Source organism: Diadema setosum, chromosome 11, assembly GCF_964275005.1.
Source record: "Diadema setosum chromosome 11, eeDiaSeto1, whole genome shotgun sequence".
NCBI lineage: Eukaryota > Metazoa > Echinodermata > Echinoidea > Diadematoida > Diadematidae > Diadema > Diadema setosum.
Genome location: NC_092695.1, coordinates 23,227,743 through 23,255,623, shown reverse-complemented (window position 1 = coordinate 23,255,623; position 27,881 = coordinate 23,227,743). Strand labels below are relative to the sequence as shown.

The 27,881-nt window shown below is 38.9% G+C and overlaps 1 protein-coding gene across 1 annotated transcript in view; it reads right to left on the bottom strand.

Annotated features, from left to right (window-relative positions):
• Positions 1 to 27,881, bottom strand: part of LOC140235099 (uncharacterized) — a 131,600-nt gene that overhangs the window by 31,494 nt on the left and 72,225 nt on the right. The window contains exons 3-4 of the mRNA XM_072315134.1: positions 16,110 to 16,214; positions 11,893 to 12,071 (exon numbers count right to left, since the gene is read on the bottom strand). Of these exons, the coding sequence (XP_072171235.1) occupies positions 11,893 to 12,071; positions 16,110 to 16,214 (284 nt within the window). The remainder of the gene's footprint in view (positions 1 to 11,892; positions 12,072 to 16,109; positions 16,215 to 27,881) is intronic.

The window sequence follows — 27,881 nt, the reverse complement described above, 5'->3', positions numbered from 1 at the left end:
TATTGCCATTTCGAGGAAATTATTCCGCTGAACATCGGATATGCGTCCCTGCATTCCCTGCGAGCAAGCACGCGCGGCGGCAGCATGGTTGTTGGTATCCATACAGGACCGCGCAGATCCACAACATAATTTCCATCACGAATCGGCTTTAAGCGTTTCGTAACACTTTGATTGCTCCATTCCTTCAATGCATATGATGCTTGTGACAAACTGAGCAGTGATTGATGTGCATGTGTGTGTGTGTGTGTGTGTGTGTGTGTGTGTGTGTGTGTGTGTGTGTGTCTTTTTCTTCCTCTCTGTAGTATCATCTTTAGCGGTTCGCTCCCGTAACCCATAGCAACGGCTATGACTCTGCCACAGTGGAGGCAGGATACAAGCAAAGGGAGTGGGTATGAATTAAGAAAGCGGAAGTCAGGCATACTCCAAAATTCAAAATAAAAAGGAATTCCCGCGTGTGTTTTTCGCCAACATTTGAAGTTTTTTTGAGTGTGCGATAGAGGAGAATAATGGTGGAGTCTTCTAAAGCGCTAATTCTACCTAAAAAGATACTCATGGCGCTGTATAATTATGGAAATAGAAAATGAATACAATGTGATCCGTTACTTCGTAGTATCAAAGAAAATTGAACATCAGAACAAACGAACTTAACCATTACCGTCGATATAGATTAAAGAAGTGGTTTTAGGGTTCGGTTTGAAAACATCAATAGAAGGTGCTGGCCGTAACGATATGGGATGGCTATTCGAAAACGTTGGGCCAATATAAAGGCATGGTCCCCTAAAAAATGTTTGTTCCAAGGCATCTGTAGTTTGTGAGTTAGATGAGCAAAGATTTCAGTTTTGTGAAAATGAAGGGTATTTTGAAGATAAGCATATAAGATGATTATGAGATATCGATTTAAATTCTTATTTTCCATGCTGTCAAGGCTTTGGAGGGAAGTCATTTGCACATAAAAAGTCTTCCCCGAAGTGATTCTCAGTGAGGACACGAAGCGTTGACATTTAGATCGACAGTAATGACAAACTTTAATTGAAATCGATATGGTAACTGATTGTAGTTTTAAGAATTAGCTTGGCGGAAGGACAGGGTAAGGTTAATCCCCGCACGTCACCCCCCCCCCCCCCCCCTGTACACGTTACACAGAGTTCAATAACCTGTTACTCATGGTTTAGCTTTCATTTGGGCCTTAACGCGTTATTCATACCTACTTTCAGGTTTATTACGTTACTTCGTTTGCACGATTCTTGTATACACTCCATACATATCAAGACCATTTTAGAAATCATTCGATTCTGAATTATCCCAATTTCTTTTGAGCTGATTAAAAAATAGAATAAACGAAAGACCACAGGGCGATTGTTAGTAGGGCCTATTACTTCTTTTATTTGAACGAGCAACAGCTTGTTTTTATCGAGGACATTACCATTTATCCGGGAAATTTTGCCACCGCCGTTTGTTGTCTAACAAAGCAAGAGTCAGTCGTTCAATAAATTATCCCTCGAATGACAATAACACACACACGCACACACACACACACACACACCACGCACACACACACACACACTCACAGTGAGTCAATTGGGCAAACGTGTATAAAGTCCTGGTATAATACAACAACCATTTCCCACTCAGCACCGGTTACTTTCTCATACATTGCCTCTTCGACAATTTTGTGCAGTTGGTTTTGTTATTTTATAACAGTTCTCCAGTAACCCACAAAATACACGGGGCTCCATAAAACAAATTTTGTTTTCGTTGAAAAGAAAAAAAAAAATCGAGGGGATTTACAAAATGAGAATCTCATGACAGAAAGGGAGAGAGCCATTTTCGAGAATGGTGATACGTGCAGTGCACTCCTGTTGTAACGAAGTCTTCAGGACCGGAGATTTCCTTTCGTTATTCAGTGCATTTTTGTTATAACGAATCCCTCGGGAAAGGCGGTTTTCTTACGTTACATCGAAATCTCGTTATAGCCAAACAGTAAAGTACGTAAATGTATGTAGATGATAATTTTTGACCTGAATTTTTACGTCATCGTTACGAGCATTTCGTTAAAACCGTGTTCGTTATACCGGGAATGCACTGTATTGAAATTTCTTTTTAGCCGAAGAGTAACGTATCCGTAAATGTATACAGATGATAATCTTTTGACCTGAATTTTTACTTCATTGTAACGAGCATTTCGTGATAACCGTGTTCGTTATACCGGGAGTGCACTGTATTGAAATTTCGTTATAGCCGAAGAGTAAAGTACGTAGATGTATATATATGTATAGATGATAATCTTTTGACCTGAATTTTTACTCCATTGTAACGAGCATTTCGTGATAACCGTGTTCATTATACCGAGAGTGCACTGTATTGAAATTTCGTTATAGCCGAAGAGTAAAGTACGTGCATGTATATAGTTGATAATCTTTTGACCTGAATTTTTACTTTATTGTAACGAGCATTTCGTGATAACCGTGATCGTTATACCGGGAGTGCACTGTATTGAAATTTCGTTATAGCCAAAGAGTAAAGTACGTAGATGTATATAGATGATAATCTTTTGACCTGAATTTTTACTCCATTGTAACGAGCATTTCGTGATAACCGTGTTCGTTATACCGGAAGTGTACTGTATTGAAATTTCGTTATAGCCGAAGAGTAAAGTACGTGAATGTATATAGATGATAATCTTTTGACCTGAATTTTTACTTTATTGTAACGAGCATTTCGTTCTAACCGCGGGTGTTCGCTATAACGGGAGTGCACTGTACTGAATGCATTCCGTTATTAATAATTATGATACGTAATACGAACACGTTTGACAGGAATGACCAGCAATGACAAAGTGATGAGCAATTCGGAGCGTTTAACTGGTCTGTATAATTGACTTCCATTAACTTTCATATCAAACATGGTTAAAATATCAGTGTTGATTTCGTCAATCTCCCACCAATCATTCTCAAGTTTCTCTGCAGTCCCTATGTTTGGAACAACAAAATAGAATGCCCGCAAGGCGTGATATTTCGATATGGATATGAACGCTGGAAAGAGCAAGGGAACGTAGACGCTGGAATAAAGAGAAAGAATGGAAAAAAAAAAGAAGAAAGAAGAGATAAAAAAGGAAAAAATCTACGATGCGGCGGAGTTGGCAGAGTGTTATTCGGGATTGCTAGATGCACCAGATAAGTTACGCGAGCTTATTACGTTCGTCGGAGAGATATCGCCATGTCCCGATTGAACTCTGCCCCCCCCCCCCCCATCCATGTATCGCTAGCCTCATAATGGAGGACACATTTCAGGAGATACGTAATATAGGCGGCGAATATTTGGAGCGGTAAATTCGCGGGGAAAACGATTGATGGATTTCTCGCTAAGTGTTTAGACGATCCTTGAGCAAGAAAATACCAGTAAAGAAAAAAAAATGGAATAGAAGCCCGCCATTTCTTTCTCTAAACTAGGATCTTGCATCACGTTTGTTAATGCTTACGGACTCGTGTTACAAACAGAACAATTCGCGCCGTGTTACCTCTAGTAATGGAATACCTTCATGCGATACAGTAAAACCAATGAAACAAACACATACGTCAATCATCTCATTTCAGTTGCGTTACACTAAACACGCGGAAAAAGGAGAAAATGTTCCACAGAGTACAAAAAAAAAAAAAAAAAAAGAAGACAAACATAAGTACTCTTGCCTCGGCGCTAATTCAATCCGAACGCAGTCTTCCATAGAATTCCAATCAAAAGGAGAATGTTGAGCAATGAAAAGAGGTTTGTATACTTCTTTCTTACATCCTTTTTTTTGAGAGTACCCTATCTATGACAAGACTGTATAACTTATAGAAACATTCATCCGTGTGCAGATAATAACCTGTTGCCGATGAGCTGTTTATAGTTTTGATTTGATTTGATTTGATTTCTGAATTTCTTTTTCATACATAAATGAAATACAAAGTCTATTGAACGAACTGATTGAGCACAGTATAATTTGAATCTGACAGTTAAAACAGATAAATTATTAATTCAAATATCCAACACTTTTTCTAACACAATGCAAATGAAAACAAACAGGCATCATTCTATGCATATGTTTATGCAAACGTAGAATCCCGTATATTTGTCGTTCAAAGACAAATTAAGCAACTCTGGATGTAACAGAAATACAGGAGACCATCATCATCATAAGCAAACGCTTGACGAGGACAATGGCCTCAGAAATGATTGTCTAAACAACACGACATTGTAAGAATAATATACAAGTCACCACTCATTGAGTGGCGATAAAGAGAGAGGGAAGAATGAGGAGAAAAAAAAAGAAAAAGAAAAAAAGTGCAGCGGTGCATTGTGCCAAATGTGAAGTGTTTGCGAGGAAACGAGTTGTGAAATGTTAATGTTCATGTTTGTTGTGTATACCGTTCAGTTCAGAGCCCTTACTTTAACTATAGATGTGACAAAAAAAAAAGATAAATAGCAACATGCTCTAATATTCGGATACACATTGAGTTGACATCATCTCTTTAAGCTGTCTTTTAAATAAACGAATAGATCTGCATTGTTTAAGGTTATCGGGTAAAAGATTCCAAACATGAGGGCCATTATGTTTTAACCCTAAAAGGGCCGGGATTTTTTGGCTATGCTCAGACCGGGGGGGGGGGATGGATTCCGCCCCCCCCCCCCGAGATCTCAGCCATCGGTGGTGCGATCGCGATGAAATTTTGCATGCGTGAGACCCACGTCATAATCTACAAGATTGTGTCATAAGATTTTCTGAAACAATCAATTTCTAATTTTGATTAATGAATTATGCAAATTTAAGCTCAAGATCATATTTTAGCATAATTAAAAGCATTGAGAGTCTAATTTTTGATCTGTAACTCTGTTTTAGCATATTCAACAATATGTACATCACAAAAACTTTCAAAACTTATTTCAAATCTTATGTATTTTATTGTTTTCAGAATTTCTTATGTATTTCCTTGTTTTTCATCTTTTGTTTTTTTTTTCTTTGTTTTTTTCATTGGAAATTGTCACTGACCACTTTTCTACCATAATTGGCACAAAATTAATCAATCAAAGTGATTAACTGTAAAAATAATCAGGTTTTTATGACTTTCATGACAGAGCACTGTTTCCATAGGAAATGTACACAAAATCACAAAATTGTGCCCGTTTTGGGGCGACATTCCGTTACAAAAATGGGCGTGGCTTCGCAAAAGTCTGCGCGGACGTTGCAAATTTGGTCTCAAAATTTGCGCGAGACTTGAACAAACAAAGTCAAGAAGCCTCGCGACGAGGCCTTCTCGCGTTACAGGATTATAGAGCGAAACGTCGATGGGGGGGGGGGGGCGGATTCCGCCCCCCTCCCGGCCCTTTCAGGGTTACGGATTTTTGTGCTAAAACAATTTTTGGGTTTTCAAGGTGATAATCAGATGAACGGCGAGTTGGGTAAGAATGAATATTGAAATTAGGAATTAGGAAATTATTGAACACCGAGGGAAGTTGGTTGAACGTGTATTAGTGCATAAAAATTGCCGTTTGGAAAGTATGAATGAGTTTAATCTTATACTTATATTCATATAAGTATGAATCTCATTAATCTTATACATAAGGTTTATATATATATATATATATATATATATATATATATATATATATACATACTTATAACGTATTACATTTACTGACGGCCTCGTTTGCTGGTAAACCAAATACTAAAACATTTTATTTTTACTCCATCGAAATCATCAACTCAGACGGGTTGACAGAAGACTATTAAATTCATTTCAATTTCATTCTTGAGAACCATTATCATTCAATAGTGTGTTTGGTTTTTTTAAACTTTATTTAGGAAATAGGTGTGAGGAAAGACAGAGTTCTATGAAAGGAAAGTGTTCTCTAGCCCACCATGTGCCCTAAGAAGAGTGAAGTTCATCTTTGAATAAACAATTGATATAAAGTGTCTGGTAAAATAGAACATTCCAGACGACTGTAAGACGGTAGTTTCGAGACTGCCTGTCCTTGTAAATAATAATGGTGTCGATTGAGAACAATCTGCATTTAAATTGAAATTGAATCGAAACGGGAGAAGGGGATAGAAATTGCTTAATACTCGATATCTCTTCCCGGGGAGAAGGTGAAAAAAAATATTTAGCACAGCCATCAGCACAAAATCATCTATTTGTTTTGTTTTTCTTGGTTTTTCTTCACAGTTTTGTTTTCTATATTGATAAAAGGACGCATGCCTCTCCAACCTAATGACTTATACAATAGCACAAAACGCCTGGTATCAATGAAAGATTTTTTTTTTTTTTTTTTAATGCTCACTTACATAAGGCGGGGACCTCCATGCATAAACTAAAGGGAAGATAAAGCTGTAGATTTAGAGACGCATTTTCACAAAATCCTCGTACTTACCCGACTTAAAAAATACCACGCTGGCAATCAACAGCATTATTCTTTGCCTCCCACACACATCCTGTCCATTAAAAGGGAATGTTTGTCAAAAAATCCAAACGTAAAGAAAATGTGTGGTCGTCTTGGCAAAAGAGAAGCAACAAACAAAAATATAGATACAGGTAGACCTAATGACGTCCCCTTGCCTTTAATTAGAACATTCAAGTTCTAGTCTGTATGGAAATGTCATGCAATGACAGGTACAGGATATACCAGTTTCTTTTTTCCCTGCAATTTGTGACACCACAACTGAGTCTTCATTGTAAAGAGCGAGAAAGTTGTATGTAAAGAGACAATTTCTTGGTCGCCTAGTAACTCATCGATCGATGACAGTCTTTAAATACCATGGTTTAATTTCTATTGACTGCTACATACAAAGGTTTCCCAGTCAGTGAATTAAAACTCTTTCAAAACAAACATTACCACCCCATCCCTCCTCCACCCCCTCCCCGTCGTACACAGGCCACGTGAGACTTTTGCATGTACTTCTCCCAGACTGAGGTTCTTTCAAAATGTCGCGCCCTTATGGTATATCGGCCTTGACCTCTAATACCAATAGTGTTATATTTTACCTTTTCTGCAATTTTTATCCTGTCTTTATCGTTTTCTTTGGGCCTGTACTTTTCCGATCATTAATCTGGCCTTCGTCAAATCCATTTCATTTTTTTTATTCAAACAATAAGCACTATTCTGAATCTGTTACCTGAAACTGCATTTTGTAGCCCATCTGTTATAATGTAATGTGTGCTGTGTAATCGTGAATTCGACTGTTTCTGAGGAGTTATTTGCACGATTTTTACATTATCTCTAATATAGATATATCGCGGGTTTTTTTTTTTCTTGCAGTTCATTGAGCGACAACTACATCATGGTGCGCGCGCGCGTGTGTGTGTGTGCACTGTGTGTGTGTGCGTTTTCCCACTTGAAAGTAACTCAGGGCGTGAAAACTGTTTAGGGACGCTTGTTTTGTTGTATGTTTATTATTTTAATGTATAATAATGACTTTAGAGTCTCAACTGCAAACAAACGCTCACTTCCTAAGAAGTTTCCAGTTCGTCTGGTGCCGCTGCATGCTGGCAACTCGGACTACTGTTGTCCAAGCGAATCACTGAATATAAATTTCTAAATAGTTTCCATGTCCTAAAATCCCTCTTCTTACAGTTTGCCCCCTCCGCCATGTATGCTTGTCGATTCTATCTCTTATATACCCTGAGAGTGCTGAGCTATTTCCGTTCCCGAAATTCCTTTTCCCCGCTTCTTTCCTTTCCCCCACTCCAGCGGTGGGCATCTCGCAAGAGATCAACGCTGAGTGTGGTTAAGGTTGGCGTGAACGCAGCCAGGCGAGAGAGCGATTCGCAGAAAAATTGCCTAAAAGTCAGAGGAGGCATCAAGGATCTCCTTTTCATGGCCTCCTCCATGCTCGATGTGACGGGCATCTTCCAGATATACAACAGTGATGTGAAGAAGTTAGCAAATTTAAAACTTAGATGTGTTGGTGCACCATTATAAAGGTGTGCAGTCGACGATAAAAGGTTGAAAATACTCGCAGCTCGCTAGCAGACCAGGACTGTACAAACGCAAAATCTGTTCATATTGATTTTAGTTCAAAGACGGTCAATAGAATGTCACGTTTTCTTCTCTCGCACGGGCACGTCTCCGGAACAAAATGTTTTATCTGTTTTCTTAGTCAGTGCATTAGCTGTGATGCCAGCCGAGGAGTCAACAGACACATCAAAGTCAAGTGCAGAGATAAATAAAACACTCTGATGGGCACATTTATTGAATTCTTTCCATCACTTTATCTTTGTATTAAATGACTGGCACACTACAATAACACTAACACGCCACTGATTGATTCTTGTTTGTTCGGTCGACTGTTTTCATTTTGATGCAGTATTTTCGTATGAGGGATAAAATTCTCCCTTTGCTATAATAATCCATGAACATTGACCAGTGAGAAACGAGAGCAATCTCGGGATGTCAACTTATCCAGTCATTGACTGTGTAAGAGCGCTATATAGTAAATGATCCGATTGTATTGTATTATCGTATCCAACAAATTGAAGTAAAATATGAGAGAAATCATCAGGATGTGATTACGATGTAACGCATAATTTTAATGAAAGGCGGTCCATGCATAAAATCATCCCGATTCTTCTCTGCGCTCCTCGCCTCTCTGAAATCGCTCGGGGACGGCGCGCCGTTCTTTGAGAGCTAAAAACTGAGTGGGATTGGCAGTCCCAGACGAAATGTACTCTTGTTCTTGTATCTTTTTTTTTCTATCCTCCGCAGAGACACAGAATTCCTCTTGATTCCTGTCACACTCTTACGATGCCTTCGCTTGACTTCACTTTCTTCATCTTCTCCTTCTGAATTGTATAGGAAGCCATTTCTTCTGCTCGAATCACCCGCCAAAGGTCAATGGATACGTTCGTACCTGAATTTCGTTCGACGCGGCGACTCTCACTCTAAACGGCGACGTGCGATGCATTTTTAAATGCTCTTTGTTTTCCAAGATTGATAATGACCGTTATGTACATGTCCCTCCGGCTTTTTTTCTTGCATAATTACGGAAGTATCCCGCAGAAAATGGCTTTGTCATGTAACTTCTTGTTGTTCGTCTTCTTCTTGCTTTACCAGAGATGATTTAAACATATTCAGAGCTATACTGTTAATAATCATGATAATCGTATCGATGCATGTAATGCATGTATAATAGCGTCTACGTATGAATATCATGATACATGTAAATCATATGCATATCGACAGGTCTACGTATGCATCGATGTTACCATGGTAACAATGCATCGATTAATTCATACTATTGCCATTCTGTTCTCAACCTTCCACAGATTCCCTGACACTATCCACCTCAAGATTTCCTGTAACAACAACCTCATCACCATCACTATCAAAAGTCATGTCAACAAGTACAAATATTGAAAGATGTTGCCTGTTGCTATGGCAGTTGCTTTTTGCAGTGAGATGCCACGTCGACAGCAGGTCTGCTAAGCAACGATCACGTAGTTGCGGAAAGAGCAGCGCATGGATTTAACGTTAGTGCGAGGAATGGGGTATACGAGGAAGCGCGTTAAAGAGGCGCCATTGACAACCCATGCAGGTGTAATGTCAACGCCAAAAATAGCAGCGCACGCACTCGAGTTATCTCTGACTGACACCATGACTGGTGAGTGGAAAAGGAGCAGGATATTGGCTGGGATGGGAAGCTTTCTCTTTTTCTTCCCCGTTTCCCATGGCAGCAGCTCTTCAGACACCTGCACATGCTTCGACAGACAGGTCGTTACACCACTTGACATTATTTTGTGGAAATGGTTGACCTCGGGCCGCCATTTTGAGCAGTCCGTCATGATATTGCGAAGACGTCAATCACCCTGGCTGACGTGCTTGTTGATTGACACACGAATGATTTGTAGTGCGTATATCAGTTTGTCATTATTCAATTTGATGTACTTGCCCTTTCCATCATCGTAAAAACATGGTTTACGTCATTGCCAAGCTTTTAATGTAATACTTTCTTTTTCATTCAAAGCTAACTCAAGAAATGGATACTCTTTCTCTGTCTGTCTGTCTGTCTGTCTGTCTCGATATATATTATATACACACATTTACACAAATTTATACGTGCTTATAAACACACACACACACACACACACACATATATATATATATATATATATATATATATATATATACATATATATACATATATATATATATATATATATATATATATATATATATATATATATATATATATATATATATATATATATATTATATATGACATTTATGTGTTTGTATGAATATATATTTCGGACGATTCCATGACATTTGCTCCTGCGACAATTGCTCCTATGAAATATCTGCACGCTAAGCCAAGCACAAATTCTAATCCTATAATTCTCACATCAAACTAAACCGAAAACCCTATCATACCCTAACCCTGTGTCCTTGAAAAAAATACCGAAGCAACCATTCATAATTGTTAGAAGCTAATAATATATTGCAATATATTTCTTTTATCTTTTATATATTGGAACCAACATGATACGCAGATAAAGACAGGGGGCAGGGAGGGAGAAAGTAATTCTTATAGTTTAGATTGGACAAGAAACGGTTGCAATATTCTGAAAAGAAACGAGAACGACGCTTTCATTTGGTGAAAATAGCAATGCGTACACTTTTGTATTTTGTAACGGGATGGTTATAAAGACATCTTCTGCGAACACATCTCCCCCACGCTTTTTTTTTTCTGTCTCTTACCGCATTTACACGCACCGACGTAGTGTCAGCAAATTATTATTACAAGAACGTGCGGCACACGGCATCTGGGAAGGATGTTGTCACGTTCCAATCACGTGTTTGAAATCAAAGAGAGTACAGGGGAAAAAAGACTAAAGCGGGGACACGCAATGATTGAATTAATTTCCCTCGCCAGGGAACAACGGAGAAAGTCAAACCTACAAGCCAATGCTAAATTCGCGTGAATAGGGTGAAATAATATTGTCTTACATCTGTAGATGCACAAAGATATTGGAATTGAATCAGACAGGGAAAGATGGGAGGACCGCATTACAGCTGTAAGATTCGTGAGTCGATTAAAGTTTGAGTCGCTTAAAGGGTACCACAAAATTCACGGAAGACTAACATCTGACATGTAGGTAGTTTTTTGTTTTCTGGGTTAAAGTTCGTTATGCCGAAGTGTCGTTAATCCAAAAATGAAAAAAAAAGTCAGTTAATTAAAAAGGTTGGTTATTCTTGGGCTTGTTAATCCAAAAATGAAATAAGGTTCGTTCGTCTGAAAACGAAGAAAGGTTCGTTATTCCGAAGGTTCGTTGATTTGAAAACGGAATAAGGTTCATAATGTTCTCCGAAGGTTCATGAGTAGGGCCTACACACCTCCTTTGCATTTTCGGATTCACGAATCCTATTTCATTTTCGGATTAAAGAACCTTCGGAAAAACGCCATAAATCTTCTGATGAACGAATATTTTGTATTTTCTGATTAATGAACATCTATAGGTGTTTGGAATTTGTGTGCGAGATTTGGAATTACGAACCTTATTTCACTACCCTTTCCGGATTAGCGAACCTTTGGGATAACGAACATCATCACTTTTAAAGTGGCCATGAGGAATTCACTGTTTCAAAATCTGTCATTTTTTCTTTTGATCCATTATTTCATTAAGTTTATTCAATTGTGCACAAGGGCGTCATCACCCTAGATTTCTCCACCCCCTATACTTCTTAGTGTGGAATGTTAACAGAAAATGACCATGATACGCATCCCACAGTGTATATACGCTCACACAGTAATACAAACCAAAACACATACCACACTGCACACGAGCGGACCAAGATTTACACCTGTTACTAGCGTGTGTTATACCAGAGGACCAAAATATACACTGCACAGTGTATACTAACCGAGATGGAATGTTCTGACAGGTGGTGGTTAATGTTGGCTGGCGAGAGAAGCGGCTGGGCCAGGTCCAAGCTTTCCCGCCGCTCCCGGCACCGCTCCGCCTCATACTGCCTCAGCTCTCGGTCGTTACGGATACACTTCTCCAGCGGGATTCCGAACACCAGTGGGAATGAGGTTGCCTCTGTTGAACGAATAAAAATAAATAAATAAATAAATAAAAAATTGAATATTCAAACAATCGTTACCATACCAAACACGGTAACAAACGACCTCGCTAACATTGCTCTTATGACTACAAATATAAACATGTATCTGCAATTGTTGATGTTAGTATTAAAAAAAAAATGAACGTCCTACCGGCTGTATAGGTGTGTTTGTCTGTATATGTCCGTCTGTATGAATGTGAACATAGTCTGGTATATACAAACATGCATACACACTTTTTTGCATCAGCTACTAGTATGGCACGTTTGTGTGTGAGAGAGTGTGTATGCATGCATGTGCACGAATTCATGTATTTGTGCAAGCATGAATGCTTATGGAGTGTCTCTTTATCATCAATATTACGCCACTGCCTACCTCAAATTACATTGTAAGACAATTCTTTCCCTTTCCTTTTCCCTTTTCATCCTGCACAACTCTTTCTCGATATAACACTTCTGCAGGTCGCTGGTTCCGTTGTATTCATTTGTCTCTTCTACTGTCTTGTTATTACGTCATCAATTTGGTCTCATATTTTCCTGTTGTCGTTTCAGTCTTGTCTCTTTAGTGGGCTTACAAACCTATTTTTGTGCTGATTTTCTTCTTCAGAGGGGTCCACATTATTCCAAGCGTTGTCTTTTTCAGTGGGCATCCTAGGAATCCTTCAATGTTTCGTACTTGATATGTTATTTGCTTCGATGATTTATTATAATGTTTCTCTATTGCTGTATCATGTCGTGTTAATCTCACAATGCATTGTCTACCCTTCGTCAATTTTTGTTTGAGAAAAACTGAGTGAAGTGTATTTTAGTATGTTTTGTATGTCGACAAATGAAAATTAATTTTGAATTGAATTTAAAAAGAAAATTCCCTCGGGAGATAATTGCTCGAAGGTCGGGCGACCATTAGCATGATTTTCCCATTCTCGTATATGTGGTCAAGCTATAAATGATCACGATGCTCATTATTGTGTATTAAAGCGTATGCCTGGGTGCGTGACTGGAGTATCCTGTGTTCTAACACATGACTAGTTCATGGAATTTTTTGGGGGATAGGCAAGTATCAGCTCAAAGATTAGGAAAGAGCAAAAGGGCATTGCGAGGAAGATGAAGGGTACTGGTAAGCATAATTATGGCAACCAGCGGGTACTGGCCTTTTAAACGGAGCTGCAACATCCATATACAGAGCGGAGAAATCATAATCCACATAGTTCGCAAACAAAGTAATAAGAAAGTAATAATGCGTTGTTGTTCTATTTTAGTCTGAAGGAAATACATTTTAGACGAGAAGCATATATAAATATATATGTTTATATTATAATTATTATTAATATTGCCATTATTATTATTGTTATTATTATTATTATTATTATTATTATTATTGCCATTATTACTATTATTACTATTATTATTATTATTATTATTATTACTATTATTATTATTATTATTATTATTATTATCATCATCATCATCATCATTATTTTATTTCATTTATCTTTGTGTGTGTGTGTGTGTGTGTGTGTGTGCGCACGCGCGTTTTGTCTTTTATCACTCAGGAAGGTCGTGGTGTAATTTGACTAGACAAAGGTTTTTGTACCTGCCTCCGACTATAACACAGGTCGGCAGCCCCATTATTTATATGAAGAGACAATGTGCGTGGACGCCTAAATCACCATATACCATTACACGAGGATTACTGCAGATCGAGGGTCTGATAATGACATTTTAAGTATCTAACGGTGTACTTGGATACCCCTGGTTGTCATCGATCGGTATATCAACCTATTTCGTACAAATAGTGGGTAAACATAGCCAAAAAAAAAATGAATAAAAGGAAGAAAGCACCGTCTGTCAGTGTCTTTAATCATAAATGCATTTATATGCCAGTCTTTTTATAAATCATATTATTTGTATTTTTTTTTTCTTATAGTTCTTTTTTTTTTCTTTTCTGGCAATACCCTCGGCAAGCCAGGGAAGTTTTCCGACCATCGCAATCGATCAATTCTCAGTTCTGACTTTTATGCTGTTATTAGTGCGTCGAAGCGGGTTTCCCGTGTCATTTGTCACAGAGAAGCTACTCATAGTATCATGGGCATGTTTACTATCAGTCTGTACTGTATACACTCCCAAGCTTTGACCTCCCCATTTCCTGCCCGCTTAAATTATGCTAATAAATACAGTAACGGAATCCGACGCGGAATCGCGGAGTCGAAGCCCTCTTCAAGACAACAACAACTCACCAAAACAACAACAATAACATCAAAACATGAATATAACAAACAAACTCAAACCACCAGGCAAATACATAAGACTCCCCCCCCCCCCAATAACAGATAAAAACACAAATCGAAGAGAACACCAAACTGATGGAATCGAGACTGCAGAATGGAGATTCGGAGGCATCCAGTTTCATTATTTGAGCTTCTCGTTCATGAAAAGAGAAGCTACGTCGACAACAAAAACGAGGAAGAAATGTATACGTAGATGTATGAACACACACGCGCACAAAAATGATTATAAAAATATTTGTATTGCAGTTAACTATAATTTAAGGAGTCGTAATCGGTAATAGAATGATACAGCTCTCACTCGGATATACCAGCGAACTTGTTCTATACAGGTACTATGGGCCTCAATAGTGACTTCAAATTTACTGAAGATTTATGGGGGATGTTCTTTGCGTGTAACCGACATTTCTTGTCGCCTTTTGGTAAATTCCGCAGCCATATACACAGCCCATCTTACAGAGTATGGTCGAAAGGATGTACACTGAATTTATTTAAGCAACATTATCTTGAAGTACATAATTACGTTCATTTATACCCTCAGGGCGTCTCTGTATGTGTGTCGGAAAAGGGAAAGAGAGGGCGATTTCTTCACATTCTGTCATCTCCTATTATCTCTTATTACAAAATGTATGCCTGTGTAATCTCAATTCTCCGTCATCATAGAGTGCTATTTAGTCACATAGCTAGCATTGATGAACTCGTTCTACGTCCTTTATGAATACCTTAACTCTGTGTCTTCTGATTGTATGACATGAGTGATGAAACACAAAATAATTTCAAACAAAAACAATAAATTGTAACTTCTCTCTGACTGTGTGATGTAGTGGGACAATGCAATTTCAGGCTTCCTGTATTATCATTTTGATTGATAGAAAAAGAATGGTAATCATGTGTAATTTGAAATTTTTATATACGATTATTGAGTGAAATTATTAACGAAGTGTTCATTAATGTATTTTGCATCGATGATCTGGTTCTATATGATGTCATGTACGTATGTCATGTATTGTGTGAATGTATGGAAAGAGGAAGGATATTAAAAAAAAAGTCATTGCAAATCATCTGCGGTTAAATACCAAAATTTAAAGTTATATAAATGAATGCCACCACGATGAAACACGTAAGAGAAAGAGAAGAAAGAAGGTAAAAGAGAAAAAAAGCATGAGGTATAAGAAATGAAGACACAGACAGACAGACAGACAGACAGACAGACAGACAGACAGACAGATAGAGCCGGACAAAGACACAAAAAGAGGGAATGATTATGTGTGAATACTCGTGGATTGTGTCAATGTGTTCATGCCTACGCAAGCGCAAATTCAGCTACCTGGTAATGAAACCTTTCGCAGATCAAAATCTGACTTTTTCCTTTCTCCTTCCTTTTTTTTTTCACTTTCCTTCTCATCTCTCTCCCTCAAGCGATTGGAATGAACGTTCTCAAATGACAAAAGAAACAGATAGATTGTGGGCATGGGGCTACAAACTTGTGTTTGTGCATAGCTCCGCGACTTTACGTCTTCAATCCCAAGCAGCAAGTTGATCGATGAATCGCATCTATAGACGACCTTTCTTTCTCTCTCGTTCTCCCGTATCATCTTTTAGATTTGTACTTGGCAGAGTTAAGAGGCGGGTGAATAGATTAGAAGTGCCCCAGGTTTCTGTCCTCCCCCCCCTCCCTCTCAGAAAAGGGGAATAGCAAAAGAAACAATAATGTCGTAGAGACGTGGTTACCTTTATTGTCGCGTGTCATGTCCCGTAAGCTGTCGAGGAAGCTGGAGGTACGCTGGCGTCCCGTCTTCAGTAGCCCGCCTTTCTTCGGGCGCTTCTGCAAAGGATCTGTATTGAAAAGTGAAGTAGAAGCAAAGTGAGAGGACATTTAATTTATTGTAGTTATACACTCTGACGCAGGTGGAGTTTCGGGTATAATGATACATAAACGAAAAGGGCGCGTGATGTTTGCTGGCAAGATGGCGTACATCAAAGGAGCAATTACACATACACACACATTCACTCATATATAGCGTATATATATATATATATATATATATATATATATATAGATATATATACAGACGCACACACACAGTCGTTCACACACACACACACACACACATACACACACACATAAGTTGATTTTAATTTCACTTATACGAAAGAGACAAGTGTTCATTGAAGTTAAGTGTAAGATGGTTGGTTGTCGTGGGGTCTATAAGCATGTGGCGCCCTTGTCCGTGCTTGTTGCATAGTGATCTCGAAATAACAGCCCTGGAGTCCGTTTCATGAAATTCTTGTGAGAGACTTTTTGCATTTTGCTCATATGACACACTTATGAGAAACGTTTTGACATGGATTTTACTTTTCTTTGAAAGTCTCTCTAGTCAGCTACATACCTGAGCGACTTTGGCCATTCTGAGATTTATGTAAAGACTTTTGTGATGACTTCATGAAACGGACCCAAGGTCGCCAACTTTGACATCTTATCCAATTGTATAAAGCATTTTTGTTTGTTTGTTTGTCTGTTTTCTTAATATTAGGAAAGACAGAGGTAGGCATACGACTCGATATTGCATGCCGAAATAAGTATAGCAATTCAAGATTCATGAAAACTATGCAAACAAAATAAATTTCGAGACAGATTGTTAAAGCTCTGAAGCTGAGAGAGTGTGAGCTATAACGTGGAAGTGATAGGCACAAAAATCTTTCCGGATACCTTTTAATTGTAAATTGAGATGACATAGAGAATTTCATAAAATTTGCTCACTACAGCTCAAAATTCAACCAGGCCGTTGCATATCACGTTACACCAGTCTTATTCACGACATTCAAGATCCGGTGATCTTTTATTCTCAAGCAAGAACTGTATGGGTAGCCATTTAACGGGTGCAAGGCGTAGTCAAAGAAAGAGAATCCACAGCCATTGGTACATGTGGTAAAGGTTTTGACAGCATGTTTAAGGACGCACAAGGAAAAAAAAATACACCATTGATAGAGCAATGAGGTCTTGTTACACGTGGCATCCATTAAACGAGAAGTTATAGAAAGCCACAGTCACTCCCCGGAAGAAAAGAACGAGGCCAACGTGAGAAGATGAATTAGTACGTTCATATCAGGTGTAGACAGCCATTGAAAGCATTCGAGGACGTGGACAAGAAAAGGAGAGAACTGATTACGGGGTTGCTTCCTGTTGCATCCGCTGACAAAAATAGACAGCGTGATAGTCATTAAAGGTATTGTTTACCATTGGGAGCAGGTGTAGGTCAGTAAATTTGTATCACAAAATATCCTACTATATAAAGATTTCGCAATAAGGCCTAAAGCCTCAAATATAAAGAGATATTACTATTTTTCAGAATAAACCATAACTGTAGAACTACTTTAAGGCACTACAGCTGGATTTTCGTTTCATCTGCAAATGGTAAATAATGCCTTTGAAGGAAATTGTCTACATATACATACACCACGCACACATGTCATACACACATACACACACCATAACAAACGGGCACAGACACACTGACATACATTAGTGAACAGGATGTTTACGAACTATGCTTGCAAACATCCTCTAATTATGCCGCAGTTCGCTACATTAGAAGTGGATTTGCTATATACACCAACAAGAAAAAATGACATGTCCACCATTCTCGTGCGAGACCAAGACGCCATCATGATTAACAAAATGTTCAAAAGATGATTGTCTTGACATTACTGAATGGACCCACCAGTGTCTCCTCAGACATGTCAGATGAGAAGGAGAATTCGTCGCAGCGTGATCTAAGATATTTCATTAATAACATTGAACTATGAAGACAGTTGTTTACTGTCATTGTGTTTCGGCGGTATCTTCATCATACAGGATATGAATACACAGAATGCAATTGACTTTGCACTTTAACCCTCTGTGTGTCAATGACTAAAATGTACACAATTATTTCAGTCACAAACCTACGAACAGGAAATTAATGCGGCACGCAAAGAGTTAAGCAAGTCCGGCCCCCCTCCCCATAAGGTCGTTTTGGCTACTTTGTTGTAGATCGCCTCAATATCAACGTCTATAAAACAATCAGTAGCCGGCGGTCGTCTTGACAGCCTCGTCTGGACAGACTGATCACCTTGTTGACGAATCAAATTAAATGACACCAGGTGGCTATATGCTGCGAGGTAAAGTTATCCGTGATTTAATACGGGTGAATGATATCGGACAAAGCCATGCGAACCACATGATGACAACAAGGGTACGTAAAGTAATGTCATGTGCATGCTTGGTCCTTGTAATAAGTGATGCAGTGTGGCAAATCTTTTTGTTATTTGGTACTTCTGGTGACCTTTCCTCGGCTTATCCAAAGCGGAGCAAAACACGGTTGTGTAGAATGAAATACGCAGGCGCACACACACGCACACACATACACACACACACACACTATCACAAATTACCATTTCCCCCCGTCAAAGTGAGATTTTGACACACATACAGAAAGATAGAAATATAGACGCAACCTTATTGGCCGAAGAAACTTAAAGCATTACCCCCTCCCCCTCCCCAACACACACACTTTGGCATCAATAATAAAAACGCTAAAAAACAAAGAACACAAAAACATGAATTTCGAGAGTTCTCCGGAGATTCTTTCAAGGGGGGGGGGGGGGGGAGGAAGAATCATTGACACTTCAACTATACGAGTACTACCCCCTCTCATCACACACACACACACACACACACACACACACACACACACACACATACACACGCTTAAAGGAAAAAAAAATGAAAATTTTCCTCGGTCCCCATTACTGAATGAGCAGATGTTGATCATGTCGTAGGGCCAACAGGCATCACAACATAATCAGTAATCACACAGCGGAGACGCAGATATATCTGGGATATTGCTCGGCAAATGAATGTCGATTTCATTAACCTTGTTTCATGTAAATACCTACTAAGGCATCCGTGTTTGTTGCTCCGATATACATGGGCCATAAGTCGACGGAAAGAGGCGCTTTGAGGGCAGTTCGCCAAAGCAATCTGCACACGCACCTCCCTCCTTTTCGTAATGACGCAGACGAATGGTGCGTTGTTCGTCATTTTCCAAATGGAGAGGCCACATTCTACTTCTAGAGGCAAATAACGACCAATTTCAAGACGCTTACGTGGATAGCCCCCCCCCCCCAAAAAAAAAGGAGAAAAAAATATGTGCCGCAGAGCCATCAGAACTTTTAGCCATTAACAGAAATCCTACAGACGAAGTGACGAACTGTTCGGTCAGTCTATTGCTGTTGTGTCTAAGGAATGTGCAGGAACTGCTGAAACAAACACCATCATGATTGTGAAGAACAAAATAAATAAACAAGAAGAAAAAACTCTGTAGTCGATTCCTAGCATGACTTTGGAACATTCGTCTATTGTGCACGTGGGAGGTATTCGATTGCATTCCTGATTAATTACTGTATGAGAACGTCGCCCAAGAGCGTTGTTGGTTCATTTCAGTTATCATCTGATGGCACGAACAATATTCTCGATGAGATTCTTCGGGGGATGCATGCAGGTGTACGGGGATGATTGTGCAGGTGGGACATAACATCATCCATCTTGCTTTGATCCTACTCGGTTAAAGCAGCATGAACGAGACTTATTACCGAGGATCTGAAAATGTCTACTTGGTTCCCCCTTCCCTCTTCCTAGATCATTTTCTTTCTCACTCCAACCCCCACCCCCTTCCGTCACCAACCTCATGGCTCTTTTTCTACCCCGTCCCTTTATATGATTCTCCTGGTCTGGTGTGTCCTGTCATTTCGACTCGCTTTATATTTTTGTTGTTTTCTGTAAAAAAAAAAACAATAAAAGCTGTCATGGGAGCTACTGTTCTCTTTCTCTTAAATGGCATCAGTAAAATTTAGCTCGTAAAATTTCAGACGAAGAAAGAAAATGGCAGTTTTCGGACTATAAGAATTAGCGAGATGCCCTTGTTTTCGTATAATCATCGTCACGGTTGCCTATAGTATCATCAGAAACACATTTGGTGAAAGAGAATCACGTAATAATTATGTAGTTTACCCAGTGGAACTACCCATCATGTTCCAGTAGGGATATTTTCTTTTAGATGAAAAAGAAACAAGAGTCAAAAGTATGTTCATCCTTCTGTCTTTTATTATTCTCCTTCTTTGTTTCCTGTCTTCAATTTGTGTCCATATTCTTTTCCCACATCTCTCCTATATAAAGATTGCATAATATTCTCCAATCAGAATATAGGAAATGACTCGTGCAGTCGTACAGCCCGAAGAGGATCGACAGAATAAGAGGAGGAAAAGATTTAATAACAATTCCACATTCAAAATGTCGGCTAGGTGTATTTTTTTTTTTTTTTTGTGTGTGTGGTTATGATTGTGATTATTCATCATCATTACCTTTCCGTTTCAAGTGACCACGAACATTGCTGTTTTTTTTTTTTTTACTACCACATCATTACCATCAATTCTGTGCCAATCGATGTGGAATTGCTCTTATTTTACTGACATTATCACTCCTCCTTCAGTACATATGTCCCAGGAAGTTCCACTTCTAGTTAATAGCAAACACAAACCATGTAATAGCACTAACAGATCTCTCTCCCCCTCTCTACTGGCAATGACCCATACTAATAATGACGATTAGCGCCCTGGTACAAATTGGATGACATTTTGGAAACAAAATTGTGCGCCGTTTCAAATGTCTCCTCTCCCTCTTTACACCCCCCCCCCCACCCCCAAACCCCCCCCCCACACACACACACACTCAACAGTCCTAGTGTATTGTATCGGTTTTTCTTTTCTTTCTTTTTTTGCGGGCAAGATGGCGGAAGTAATTATGTTGCTCTAGCCCGAAGGGTGCTTCTCTCATATCAAATCGTGGCGCCCAAATCGCAGCTCTGTGATTGAATCAAGACGAGAGGAAATCCTGCAGGTGACATTGTCTAGTCTCCAACGTACAGCCCTGTTTTGTGGGGGTTTTCTTCTCCTTCTTCATGCAGAGAAGCAACTTCTACGACTGTGTTAGCATCATTGAAAGTTCTCTTATATTTCTGATTTCTGTCCTCGTTAATGTGATTTGTTGATCGTGCAAAAATGTGCATGTAATGAACATTCTTTGTCTAATTACTACTAATTGCGTATAATTTATCTGTATACAAATAATGTGCGTGTGTGAGAACACACACATTCATAGATCGACAACATCACGGCTGCGATATCGCGGCGCGTCTCCATGAAGCGAGCCGAATGGCTGTAATGGGAGACTACTGGGTACCTCCGATCCAATGTCTTCGATACAAATTTGTTTTGCAAACTCAATTTGCTCAAGTTGAATTCGTTCCTCACAAACCAAAGCGAGAATTTGTAGGCAATAGAGAATGACAACAATTACGTACTTTGCTTTGCCTTCCTTTCCTCTTTTTCCCCCCTCCATGTTTCTTTGCCTAACCTCAGGAATGTAGCTAGCCACTGTAATTATGCACTTCATTTCTTTTTTTCACTGCCATTTTGTGAAGTGCACTTTGCACTAGTTAAGGCAATAAGAGTGCGATCTAATCGTCACTGGAAGTTACCATCATCCTCTTGACTAAAATTCATTAATCGCTAGAGTGAGAAGGGGTAGTCAAGCAAGTGAGAACACTACGCTGATGGGGGCAAACTACAGACTATGATGCCATATTAAAGCAGGTGTGCACGTGCACACATTTAGTTTTAGGCGCATACAATACACAACCCGCTGTTAATAGTGCGTGAACCATATTTTCCAAATCATCGTTCACCAGTAAGTTAATCAGCGAAGAGCATGACAGTTTGTGGAAACAAGAAAAGCAAGTCTGAGATGCAGCGAGGAGAAACAGTCCGACACAAGGTGGTGGGGGGGGGGGGTAGAGAGAGAGATAGAGGGGGGGGGGGAGAGGGAGGGTTATTGGGCTGGGAAGACCGAAAGAGCCTTATCCTTTTTTTCGCGCCCACCATGTGAACTTTTCCGTGTCATTAAAAGTCAAGCCTCGATAAACATGGCAATACGAACTAGAATAACACGACACCCAAGGATTCTTTGTGGTTCTGAAAAGCGCATAAAGGGAGTAATCTACGGTAGATCCCAAAGCAGCTGTAATCAGCCACAGCTGTGAGGGAGACAAACGGATCAATATAGTGGAAGACTGCATTCAGCTATGGCCTGCTCACCACGCATAATAAATGGATCTTCCTATACGAAAAAGATTTCTTGACAAATTCATCGTTTTTTTATCGGCGCCAGCGGGAGAATGAAAAATTGTAATTTCGATTACGGTATAGGGAATTAACTACAAGAATGCATGTCATCTGCGAGTGAGTGACAACTATCTCACTATTTTTTTTTTTAAAATAGGTATTTGAATCGGACTCCAGATTTTCTAATGGTCATCTCAAAATCCGCATCTTATCTTCTAGACTAAAGCCACTGTGCAATAAGTATTGATGATTGTATATGCAGTCGGCTTACATCGCCAAAGAGGATACTTTTATTCGTGCTGTTTTGAAATTACAGTCATGATTCCTATCATACTTTAATCAGAAAGCCTCTCTGAAGTTTTCGTTTTTGTTTGTTTGCTTGTTCGTTCATTTGTTTGTTTGTTTGTGTGTTGTACTTCAAAGTGATGTCATACAGAAACCGCAGTGTCAAAGGGTTGTTTATCTGCAGCAAGCGCAGCTAACCGCGTAAACATCGGAGTCGTCTTTGCGCTGACGAGTAAATTCATACGAAGGATCAGATTTGTGGACTATTCGTTTTATATAAAAAAAAGAAAGTTAATCGGTTGAGATCTCCTGATGAGGCGCGCAATTTTGCGCGGAGCATTCAATTTTCTCTCAAAATCTCATCAGGCGGAAGGTGGGTCGACATTTCCAGTGACAGTTAATCACTAGGAATAAGGTCACGATGGAATGTTTGGATATCTAGCACCGCATCTGCAAAGGGTACCGTGGCGTTGAGTGGGCAAAAAAGCAAAACAAAAATCCCATGTCGTCGGTGGAGACTGCCCACGCCCTTTGCACAAGAGATTGAGCACGGTCGGAACAGGGGAGAAAGCGTGGCAAACCGGCGGGTTGGTAAAAACATGGCATGGGGAGAAATAGTGGAAATGAAAAAGGATATTACGAAAGGGACGGCGTAGGAGAGAATCAGGCATGTTATTAAGTTTTAGCGAACTTGACCTATGGGACATTACAAAACTTTCCTGCTGTTAGCGAAAAAAAAAATCCAAATGACAAAGCCCCGGAATACGTCATGCAGGCATCGGATCGTTTGTGTATGTGTGTGTGCGTGCGTGTGTGTGTGTGTGTGTGTGTGTATGTGTGTGTGTGTAGGTGTGTGTGTATGTTTGTTTGTTTGATTTAGTTATCATAAAATAATGCTACAATTAGACGCTTACACACTACAATAGCTTGCGAGACAGCTGTACATTATTCAACGACTACAGTTGGATAAATGTTTTTAATACAGTATGTATTACTTTACCCCTCTAAATAAGTTATGCAAATAAAGTTTAATGTATTGTATTTTTCTGATACCAATCTTCATTATATATGACATCATAAAAAAAACCTGATTAATTATCTTTAAAGGTAGGGAATCCCATTTGCATGCCTTAAATGAAGAGTTGTATAAATACAGTGGTATGTTGAAGAGAGTATCATTTTAGAAACTCCCATAAAGTATTAAAAGTGGAAGGTAACATTTAGTACATTTTTATTGACCGTTAGATTTTGAATTGAATTTTTTTCGGGGCGCACCGCAAATTCCAGTACATTGCTAGGCTACCTTTGCAGACCCATGCACTGCATATGTGTCCATCATATTTTGTGAAGAAAGTTCATCAAAACTTACAAACATTTCTATACACATTCTTGCCACGCACTCTATATGTTATTACATCAGCTCTTATACTTTTAGATTTGTGTTTATAGATAAAAAAAAATACAGAAGACTGCAACAAAAAGGCTTGAGTGTGGCTGACACACAGAACTACTGAGTAGTTGAGTTTTGTGCATTATTCAATTTGTAGATAACTGTTGACTTCCAAATTTCTCAGCAGTGGCCTAAACAAGTCCCCTGAGGTTATCTAATGTTTTGCTGCATTTTGGGAGGTCTGTAAAAGGTATCCCCTATATACCTTTAAAAGGACACCTCACTTGCTATGATCGGGTGTTCCTGAAATGTGCAAAACAGCTGAGTAAGGGAAAAGATCAAAAGTGAAAAGTCGCACCAATTCTACTATTGAAAATGGACTGTTTCGACAAAAAATAATAAGCAATAAGCAATGCAGAAATTAATGTGAACAATTTCAAAAACTCCCATTTCCTAAATATTAGATGCTTGCTTGGTCAGCCTTTATGTTTAATTTTAATTTGTAGATACTACTGCAGGTTTTATCTCATGGATGAAGCCTGGAATCTAATGATAGTTATCATTTTAACAATGCATTCTTTTCAAGCATACATATGCCTTCCCTAAAAAGACAAAACAGATGGAGCTTTTACTGCTTTACATAACACAATGTGCTCCATTTGGCAAAATTTCACATTGGACCTTTCCTCATACTCAGTCATACTGTGCATTCTTTCACATTGGACCTTTCCTCATATTCAGTCATACTGTGCATTCTAGGAATGCAATACTAATGTAAACAAGTGAACTGTCATTGCACAGAAAATTAATCAGGCTTTCTTATGTTATGTCACATTTGAATGAAATGATGTAGTTTTAAGAGAAGTATGATACATCCAACTGGCCCTAATTTTTCGGCTCAAGGCCTCCTACTTTTAAAATCCACATGAAGACCAACACTATCCAATCAAATACTCATTATCAACTGATGTCAACCTATATTTAAGTGACAATGTACTGTAACTGTAAACATTTCTGCAAATCAAGATGAGGGTCTTTTCCCTTTTTGTTTTTACTCTTCAAGAAATACATATTGATTATGTAGGACGTTCTACTCATAAAAAAAAAACATGTACCCCTACTCTTATCTTGTCGTTATATTTATTTTTTATTATTAAAACTGATTTCATTATTTTACAGTGATATGAAAGGACATATACTCATGTGTAAGTGCCTCACGTTGTTTTGTGTTCTTTTGTTCTGTTTATTTTTGGATCTGTGCTCGGCACAGAATCCAACTTGATCAAATTGTAAGACATCTAATAATATTAGCGACCAACTCATCTCTCTCTCTCTCTCTCTTTCTCTTTCTTTCTCTGTCAAATGGCGTAGTTTGGTTTTCGTATGCATCCTTGCAGTACTAATGGCCATCAAACCGCAATGGTCATGTCTTTTCCAGATTGTGTAAATAGAGTCGAATGGTTTGGAACTCTAGAATGGAGTGACAAGACAAAACAAAACTTTAAAAGTCACACAGGATATATCAAAGCCACAATGTGAGGCAGATAGAGGTGTATGGAGAACAACAACAACAACAACAACAAAACAACGAAAGAGCGAAAAGGAAACACAATTGGAAAGAAAATAATGGAAGGAGAAAACATCACGGACAATGATTTAAACTGTCAGTCGATATTACAGCCTCCTTTAACCGCAAATACGGTAAACACCAAGGCACAAAGTAATGAAACAAATAAGGAAAAAAGCAGAAAAAGAAGGAACAGGTTAATACGAAAAAATACTTCTTTTGTTTTTCAGTAATCTTTATGAATTGATTTCTATAATTTCACATAACAAAAACATTAATCTTGAATGTATAAACACAATATACAATCAGAAATGTTTGGAAAAAAAAAAACATACACACATGACCGCGCGCGCGCACACACACACACACACACACGCATATATACATATCTATATATATATATATATATATATATATTCATTTCTTTTCATTTCATTTCAATTTATTTTCATATATTATATTATTATTATACATTATATATTATATATTATATATTATATATACATTTTTTTTACTTGTATAACAATTGTCTTACTCATCCTTCCGCGTGCAGTTTAAATACCATGGTTACTTCCCAAATGCGTGTAGCAATTCTAACTTTGCAACTGTAACTTTGTAACTTAAATTTGTAATTGTAACGAACTATCCGAAAAAAATAACGAAAATGAGGCTCGTGTCTCTGTTTGAGCAAGCTGTGTTCAAAACAACAACAGCAACATCATCATCAACAACAACAACATCATCATAATCATCATCATCGACAACAACAACAACAACAACAACAACAAAGAAACAAAGTTTACAAAGAATGAAAGAAGAGGGACAGACAGGACGACACTAGCATTGGGGAAATAGGGTGTAAGATTATGGGGGGTCTTTGAAAGTGACCAACGGGCACTGGACAAGCTCGTGCGAACCACTGACCTCTCTCGCGAAAAAAAAAAAAAGAATGAAATTGTCATCATCGGCCATCCAACCTAATCGATGGCGTGGATTCCCTCTGATCTTTTTTTTTTTTTGTCGTTAATTTTACCTCTACTTTAAATCCCTGGACTTTAAAACATTTCGTGTGAGTCTAGCACTGAAGAAGAACAAACGATCAAAATTTGAAGGAGTCGTGAGGAACGTTATACAGAGATGTGCAGTGTTTTACCCGATGCTGTGTCGTTTAACCGCTTTAACCGTCCAATTAACGCTGTCCTCTTCCTTTGCATTTCTCTTCGAAAATATTGGACGTTATTTCTTTTTCATTTCCTGTCTTCATCCGTGTTTATTTCTCTTTCTCCCCGCACGACCATCGTATCAACGATCTAATGTCTGTCCCGAATGATTGGAGCGAGATCTTTGAGATCTCCCAAGTCATTTCTTTCATGAAGATATTGATTGAGTCGTGATCTCTTGCAGCTGAAAAAGCTTGCCTGGAAACAGAATGCCGAGGAATCCAGATTGATTTCTTCTCATCGGTTTCTTTTTTTTCCCGATGTACCTCATGGTATGATAGTGAGTTTGTTTGTTTCATCGCCACCTAATCACCCGCCATGGGGGTGGATTTTGGCCAGGGAAACTCGCGGGTTGTACAGCTGCGCAAACCGCCAAGAAGTGTGGGTGTCAGCCACCCAAGCGCTCTCCTACCAGTATCGCTGTGTGGGTGTCAGCCACCCTAGAGCTCTCCTACCAGTATCGCTGCAGAAAATTCCCTTGCACCCTTTGCTTAATTGAGTGATTGGAGCAAGAAGACACGAAGAGGCACAACAGACCAACCACATGTTGGGAAAGAGTGGGACACTTCGCTTCACGTCTATGAGAGAGAGAGAGTGTGTGTGTGTGTGGGGGGGGGGAATAACCACCTCTTACCCATCTCTACCAAAAAAAAAAGTGGGGGGGGGGCGGTTACACAAGACAAATATCGTAGAAAATGATGAATGGGTGGTTGAGTGAACCAAGGAGACTTGGCGGTTTGGACGTGACGGGGACGGTGGTTGATTATCAAGGTTCGCGGGAAGAAAAATCGCCGCTACTTGGGCAAAAAACGAGGTAGGCC